Genomic DNA, 8,913 nt, shown 5'->3' on the forward strand with positions numbered 1-8,913 from the left:
ACCTACTTATACACATGTACATTTATAAGCGATGACTTAAACATTTCAAAATAAAATATAAAAATATCACAGCTAGATAGGAGGAATAAGTTCTATCTAGTGTTCTATAGTACTATAGGACAACTATAGTTAACAATAATTTGTTGTATAATTTCAAATAGCTAGAAGAGAGGATTCTGAATGTTCCCAACACAAAGAAATGACAAACATTTGAAACAATGGATATGCTACTTACCCTGATTTGATCATTACACATTGTATACACATATCCAAATATCACACTGTACCCCATAAATATGTACAATTATTATGTCAATTAAATTAAATTTAAAAAGATTAAACTATTATAAATATCAACCTACTTATACTCATATACATATACATTTATAACCAATGATTTAAACATTTCAAAATAAAATACAAAAATATATATAAAATATAGGTTTAGTAGTCCTTTATCATTTTTTGTGAATTTACGTTCTTAAAGGATCTTTTAAACTGTTAAAATACTAAAACTTTCTTGACTTATATTATTAAAACTGAGCACTGAATAGGTAACACAAGAAGCAAGTAAATATGAAAGATGTGTATTTTGTAAAAAAAAAAAATGAACAAATATTACTTGCAGAATGAGCCATTCCATCTCATGAAAAAGGGAGATCAGTCACCAGTTTGTCACAATAGAGAGAAGTAACATTTCAGATATTAGATGGAAAGAATAAAACACTGTTTAATAGGAATACAATTTTGACAACATTACCTAGTTCCCCATGGAGAATTTTCAAGTTCAAAAACGCATAAGGGGGGGAAATGAAATACCAAGAGCAGTTGTAAACCACTTGTAAAGCTCATATTGGGAGATAGGATTAAATACACAGCATCTTGTTAAACAATAACCATGTCACGTGTTATTCAATGTATCTTTTCTGATTGGGGAACATATTTTAGCGTGTGGTATCTCTGAAAACATTCACCTCTGGGTTCTCTCATAATCCAGTTCTATCCTACATTGTTACTTGCTGAATCTTCTAACAGAAGCAGCCAATAGAAAGGCCATGCCTCTGTGCAGAAATGAGCAGGCCCAACATTGGGTAATGCAGCCTGGGTATCACTGCTGCTTTTTCAGTTGTTTTGCCAGCACAGGATTCTATCTCTATCTCAAGAAGCAAAATTTGTTAGAAAGAACATCATGTACTGCATCCTTAGAAAACTGACCAGCTAAAATAGCAACCAAGAAAGATAATGAGTTAAATGAAGAACTGAAAAAGAGATTTACTAGCCATAAAAAAAATGGAGCAGAAGTATTCAATACCAGCAGCCTACAAACAAAAGAAGAAAAAGCTAAGACCTAAACATGAAGAGGCACATGACCCTATGTCGGAAAGGCCCAGAACTCTGTCCCCCTGATTTCTGGCTCTGTATTCTTTTCATTACACAGCACTGCCTTCTCTTTCATTGACATCTTAATTAGACCATTATTATTATTTTCTGAAGATACTGGGCAGGCAGATCAGACGTGCACATCCCAATCAACTTGTCCAATGACCTCATTAGAACTTGGGTAGAGCCACTACCCCACTTGACCAAGATCACACATGTTTCCAGGTGGTGTAAGGTCTAAAAGAACACACATTTTTTCACTCCCAACCCCACATGCTTTGCCTTTCAGAAAAACAAAATTCTGTCTAAAGCCCATATCCTCAGGTAAATGTGTTCTTTTCACAGACACCAAAGCCTAATGTGGCTGTTGTTCCCCACAGATTTGGGGGAATTCCATGCTAGTCTTCATTTTCCAGGCCCATAGTATCCTGTATAGTTCCATCAATCTAAGACCACACCTGTGAAACCAGCATGTTCCAAGTCGATTTCATAACGTCTCTTTTCTTTCTCAACTGTTAAAGTACCCTAAAAAGTACCCTATTTATCTAAACTTCACATCCAGATCATTAACACCAATGAGTGTTAATGCAGAGATAAACATATTAAACATCCATTAAATCTATTATGTTTTTAGAAACTTCCCATCCACCTTTTTAGTCCTTAAAACTTCATCTAGACTCACTTCAAATCACAAAGACTTTGAGAAAGTAAATTCTGTTATACAAATACTTTACACGTGGAATTAATACCACAGCATTCAAAATATATATGCTCTAAAATTATGAGAAATGTTATTTGGTTTTTCTCTATTCTTCCTAATACACTCTCTTTCAACTGCATCCAATCCTTAAAATAACTTACAGAAATGCTATATAAATGAACCTAACCAAAGCAAATTCAATGGGCCAAGCCACCAAAGCAGCAAATCCCTAAAGCATTTGCTCCAAAAACTATTGCAGAAGTTAAAAAAAAAAAAAATTTTTTTTTTAATTTAAAAAAGTACCATATCATAAATGTGGTATATTTTAGAACACAATTATATTAATACACTTTCCTAACCTTAATAAACATATGATAGATTACTAAAAACAATTAAATGACACCAAGCAATAATTTCAAATACTAAAATAGCAAAAATGTCATCTCTTTATTGAATGCCACTTAATCATTTCTGTCAACAATTGTCCTGCAGGATTTATAAATAAATGGGCACAGCATCTACCTAAAACATGTTCTGAGAAACTTACCATCATTTTGGCTCTTGCCCTTCATCTCCTCCTTCCAGGATAGGATGGTGTTCAGGGGAACATAGTCCCTTATGTATTCTTTGCGTCTCTCCTCTAAGGTCATCTTCAGTAAACGTTCTTGCAAAATAAAAGCAGAATCTCCATTTGTATTTAACTTTTGAGCTCAGGAATTATTTTACACTTTAAATATCAACCATGTTAAACTAACCAAATACTTGGTATAGTCTTGAGGAACACCAAAATGCAAATGCAATCACTCCATATTTGAGTGTTAAAAGGTGTCAAATTAATTTCATATTAGCAAGAAAAAAGAAATCAAAGCCTGATGAAGAAGACTCTCTTGTGATAGTCCAAGAAGTAAGTATATTCATTTACTCTTTCAATCAACATCCACAGACATTCTACTACATGCCAGGTGATGCATTCATATACTGCAGGAACAAAGGTGATCTTTAACCTTGAGGAGTTTACAGGACAAAAGAGGAGATGGATAAGATACAAAATAATACCTATGGAAATAAAACATAAAATGCTAAAATGGGTATGTACGAACAGTGAGAGCACAAGATAGGCAGCCACCAAGGTATTTCCTCAATTCTATAATACCATCAACAATAAAAGTGCACTTTAAATTTAATAATAGCTTTGTGGTAGTGATAGAAAACATTCTTTTAAATATACATCTTGCTTACAAGATAAAAAAACGTAAAAGAAGAATTGCATCTTAGAATTAATAATAGGGTGTTTCATTTATAAAGAACTCACTGTGTACCAGGTATTTCACATGTATAATCTCATTGAAATAATCTTCCCAACAACTCATAAAATTGATAGCATTATTATCCCTATTTTGCACATAGGGAAATGAAGCACAGCAAAGTTAAGGAGTTTGCCCAAAGCAAGTGAGCATTCAAACAGTAAGCCAAAATCCAGACAGATATCTCCATTAGTCTATTAGCCACTACACTATTCTACATTCTCAGGAAAAGTTCCCGATGCTGCTTCATGAAGGATAGGGAGAATTTTGCCATGAAGAGGTAAAAAGTTAGGACATTTCAGACTAACAGAACAATGAAAACAAAGGTAAGGAAATACAAATACCTTAGTAAAGCTGTAAGACACAGTATGAGGAGGGGAATGGCCACAAGTGAAAAATAGCTGGAAACCTAAGGTAAAATGATACTCTACAGGGATTTGTACAGCATGCTGAAGAGTTTAACCTTTATTTTATGAAGTAGAGCACCAATACTCAAAGCTGATTATGCATATCACAGATGGCATAAAAAATTATCCACTACCATGCAGGAAAAAAATGTAAGAAATTCTATTTATATTTATTTTTAATCTAAAGAAACATGGAAGAAATTAAGATTTACTAATATTCAATATATAAACTGATACTGGCATCTTCACTCAGTTTGTATGTCAGCTGTTATGTATCATATACCAGAGGCCTCCAAAATGTGGAGATTGACAGTCACATTCTCACACTTTCCAATTCTCTTTCAGAATATTACAAGGTATTGTAGTTGTTTAGGTGAATGGATTTAAGGATAGTGTCTAGTTTAAGGTAATCTAACCCTTAGAAACTAATCACTTTAAAAGATTCTTTCACAGAAATAAACTGCAGAAGTATTAATGTAAGCAAAAGTGAACAAAAAATGGGGAACCAACATTTTTCCCACTCCCAGAACTATCTCTTCTTCAGCTACTATAGCAGACATAAAAAAATTTTTTTAATCAGAGGTGACATACTCAAATCACATTACTCAAAGGTCAACAAATTGAGTTTAAGGTGCCTACAGGACAGTCAAGAAGTTAAAATCAAGACTCTGGAACTCAGCAGAGGTCCAGGCTATTTGGAAATTGTAACTTCTGGTCCTAGAGGAAGAGGAAAAGGAGAGGAGAGAAAAGGGAGGGAGAAAAGAAGCAGAGGACCAAACTTCAAAAAACCAACATTTAAGGACTGAGCACAAACAGGGGAGCAATGATGTGACACTTAGTTGTCACCGGGGGTTCAAAGTCCAAGTGATAAGGAAACAAGCGGGGGGGGGGGGGGGGGGGGGGGGGAGTTTTAATAAGTAGAAGGAGGTAATAGAGGTAATACTGTTAACTGCTACAGGAAGGTCAGTAAGAATAAAGATTAATAAGCGTTTTTATCAACTGGGTCATCAACAGCACTGAAAAGAGAGCCAAGTGGTTAAAAGAGTTGTTTGGGTTCTACTCTGACTCATTATGCAAATCTGTGTGATCCTGGGTCAGTTACTTAATTTCTTTGTTTCAGTTTCCTTTTGGTGTAAGTAGTCGGTATTTCCAATTTATAGATGAAACAACTAAAACAAAGAGGTAAAATAACTTACCTAAGGTCCCACAGCTAGTAAGCAATATAACTAAGATTCGAACTCAGGCAACTAGGGTTCAAAACTCTTGACCTTACTGTCTACTCCTACAGTTTCCCACCTCATATGGTTTTAGTGAGAATTAAATGAGATAGCCCGGGTAAGCTACTAAGAATAATGCTGAGCCCACAAACAGGATTTAAATAGTAAATATTCTCATTTTTGTACCATCATTGTTGTTATTGCTGAATGATTTAAAGAACATTAGTTTCATTAGAATAGAACTGATATCCAAGAAACTGACTATGAGGGATGAGCGAAAAGAAGGAAAGTGAGAACAACTCCAAGGCGAAGCCCTGTGGAAGGAAAACTACTTTAAGGTGGAAGAGACTTGAGCATTGTTATAGATAGCAGAGAGGAACCCAAAGACACTGAGAAATCAAATGTACCCACAGTTAATAAATGACACAAAACATCTCAAAGAATACAGGAGATGGGATAAAGAGAATATGTAGAGGGTTTATTAGAAACAACGAAGAAAAGTGCTTCCTCTGAGATAGGAACAAAGCCAAATGGACATGCAAATAAACAGACCAATGAGACTATGGAGGAAGATGTCAGGGCTGTTCACGTTATATGGCATTTATTTTCCCCATGAATTAAAAAGGCAATGTCATCTGTTTAGTATAAGGGCATAGGGTCTTGATGGAAAAGGAAGCTTGAAGGAAATGGTAAATCTGGAATTATCACACACAAAAAGGCAGAAAAGGGAGACCAGCAGTTGCCAAAGCACTACTAACAGAATTATTACAATAGTACTAATCAGGCTGAGAGACATTATGAAGCAACTTACAGTTTTCATAAATGTCAGAAGGTAACTGTCATTCCATTTGTTTAAAAGTTTAAGTATGGACACAGAACAAAAACAAGGTCAATAGTAAAACAAAATAAAACGAGATAATTTAAGTTACAATACTTGAAACGAAAATACACATTAAATCGTTCTGAATTAGGACTCAAAATACTAAATCAATAATGCTTATTTAACATGTATGCTCCTGAGGAACTCCTTAGTTATTTGTTTAAACAATGAAACATACTGAAGTCCACAGACATATATACAGTTTCTACAGCATTACATAAAACTTTTCTTTAAAGAATGCTTTACCTCTACAATGAAACCTTCCTCAGTGAACCAAGCATATAAATAGGCAGATCTACATACTAAACGGTATATTTGAGTAAAATATATAGAATGCCTTGACATTTCGATGAGGTTGGTAAGCCTTTCTTTAGATTTAAAAAACAGCTACAAAAATATTATGCTGACAGTCTTCTAGTGGGATGAAAGGACAAAAGTCATGCATGTATCCCACCAGCTTCTCTAATACTGCTATACTAGAAATCCTTAGCTCCTTCTTGGTGGGAATGTATGACATTTTATATTTAAATATCTAAAAATAGACATCCTGGTAAAACACTGAGACACACATTAAAATCTTCAAATCATAACTTTTTCCTTTAACATTAAACTTCATGCAAAAAACAGCTTAGTTTTCGATAAGAGAAAATGACTTTGTTAACTGCCTTCCTTAATTGTGCATTTGCTTCTTTACTTAGAAAATATTAATTTAGTTATATTTTTCTTATTATTAGACGAAACAGATGAAACAAATTGAGACATTAAAAAGATATTCTAAGATGTCTCATTGCCACAGTCCAACTGTGTATATGTTAAATAAAGGAACGGTTACTTCAGAAACACTCACTAAAATTTCATCAATGATTCATGTTACTGAAACAACATCTATGTCTTCCACTATCTTGTTTTCATTATCATCAATAATACAAAGCTAGCATTTCAAGACCATCAACTAAAATGGGCATAAATGATTTTTCGGTGCTCACAGGTAAATCTTTGTTGAAAGTGTATTGAAACTAAAGAAACTGCTACTGCAAAAACAAAGCAAAATTATTTTACACTACTTTACATATCATGCTATTATTCGCAACGGCATGTTTTGTGACACCAGAATTTTTGTATCTATATATGCCCATAATCATTAAAACAATTAAATGATATACAAGCTAATCTTTCAGTATTTTAAAGACCCTTTTAAATGTGTTCAGTTATATTATGTTAAATCTTCCTGGTAGATAATTTGAAAAAATTCCCTCCTCACCCCTTTCCTCATGTATTGTTGGAAGCAGGTCCTATTATACAGAGGATTCTTTTTCCACATTAATTCCTTTTACTTTCACTCTTTGGCCTTCATGTTGGTAAAGACCAGGACTTGCAATAAAAATCTACGGGTTTTAACTCACCCATGTTTAGCGTTATCTTAGTAACAATCCAAGTACTTTTTGTTACACTTCTGTAAAAAGCTAAAGAATGAAAGGAAAGAGGTGTGAAAAGGGGGGGGGGCACCAGAGACTCAAATTTTATATAAGAATATAATCTAATGTGATGCCAAAGAAAGAGAGAGATGGGGGGTGGGGTGGGGAGGAGACGGGATCACACACTTCCGTGGCTTAGAGGGATGAGTGCCACTGTCAATCCAGCTGGTTTGGATAAGCCTTGATACACACAAAATTCAGGGGTGGGTTCATTCACAGAGTGACATCAGTCACACAAGCTTACTCTGAGCAACTTCAGACCATGAATGGGGATGGAATAGAGAAACACGGCTGAGAGAAACACCCATTCAGACTTCTCTGAAGGCAGTTAGCCTCACGGTTTCCCCAAGAGTTCCAGGTTTCAAAAGTCACACTGCGGAGGCGGCGGAGGGGGATATAGAAAAGGGGTAAAAACCCGAAGGTGGGGACACTTTGCCAGTTGGGAAAGGGATGGAGGAGCAGAGGCAAGGAAGGAAGGAATGAGGATGCAGGGAGCGCGGAGGCGCAGCGGCAGCTGCAGCCTGAGCGCCCACCAGCGGGCACCTGTCCGTGGGACACCCCAGCCGGGCGTGCCAAAGTCCCAGCTGGGGTCCAGAGGAAGTTGTGCCGTGGCCGAGGGCGGCCGTGCGGGGGTCCACGCCGCGACTGAGCCCCGCCTAGGGAGAAGGTGACCGGGAGCGGCGGGCGGTAGAGAGGGGCGTGCGCCCACACGTGTGCGAGCTGCAGGTGCCCAGGGGCGGCGCGTGCACGCCGTTGAGCGCGCGCGTGTGCGCGTGTGTACACTCGGACACGGGCGGGAGGCGGCACCGGCCGGCGGGGCGCGAGGCGGGAGCTCGGGCGGAGGGCGCCACGGCACACACAACCTGCCCCCTGCCCCCACCCCACCCCCATCCCCCGCACCCCCAGGACTCGACGGGCCGGTTACCTTTCTCCTCTCTCCACACCTTTTTCTTCTTGTTGCTGGGGTACATGTTGCCGTGGGGGTGGCTGGCTTTAAGCTGCAAGTTCCCCAGGCTCACGGGCAAACGGTGTGTGTGGAGTGGGAGGGGTGGGAGGGGGCACTCGGGAGGGAAAAAGTGAAAGCGGATCCGCGTCCCGCGCCGCTCGCCGCTCTCCAGTCGCCGCCCTCCTCCCTAAGCCCGCGCTCGGCTCCGGCTCCCACCCGCCTCAGCCCCGCGGCCGCCGCCACAGCAGCACCTCAGAGCCTGTCAACTAGGTCACGCCTCGCTCTAACCCAACACCCGCGCAGACCCCGCCTCCCAGCCGCTAGACAGCGCCGCCTTCCCATTGGCTGCACCGCCCGCCGCTCTCCGCGTTCTAGCCACGGCGTGCCAGGACTTCGGCCCCAAGGCGCACGCGCAGGCGCAGGCTTGGGCCCGACGCCGAGGACGTTGGGGAACTAGAAGGGGTGGAGCGAGGGCGCGAGGGCTGGAGATGGCCTCGCGACGGGGGCGGGGCGTAGAGCGAACGCTTAGGAAGAGAGGGAGGTGGGGCCTTATGTCGCGCTGTCTTCCCGGCGCCGAGGGCGACCTGAGGGCGTGGCCTGTAGG

At 39.2% G+C, this 8,913-nt stretch overlaps 1 protein-coding gene across 1 annotated transcript in view; it reads right to left on the bottom strand.

The window, feature by feature from the left end:
* MACROD2 (mono-ADP ribosylhydrolase 2) overlaps positions 1-8,499 on the bottom strand; it is a 1,973,048-nt gene extending 1,964,549 nt beyond the window's left edge. Inside the window, 2 exon segments of the mRNA XM_063101974.1 lie at positions 2,628-2,744; positions 8,289-8,499. Coding sequence (XP_062958044.1) covers positions 2,628-2,744; positions 8,289-8,334 — 163 coding nt within the window. The 5' untranslated portion in view covers positions 8,335-8,499.
* Between the last annotated feature and the right edge of the window lie 414 nt (positions 8,500-8,913).

Source organism: Cynocephalus volans, chromosome 1 (assembly GCF_027409185.1).
Source record: "Cynocephalus volans isolate mCynVol1 chromosome 1, mCynVol1.pri, whole genome shotgun sequence".
In the NCBI taxonomy this organism is placed as follows: domain Eukaryota; kingdom Metazoa; phylum Chordata; class Mammalia; order Dermoptera; family Cynocephalidae; genus Cynocephalus; species Cynocephalus volans.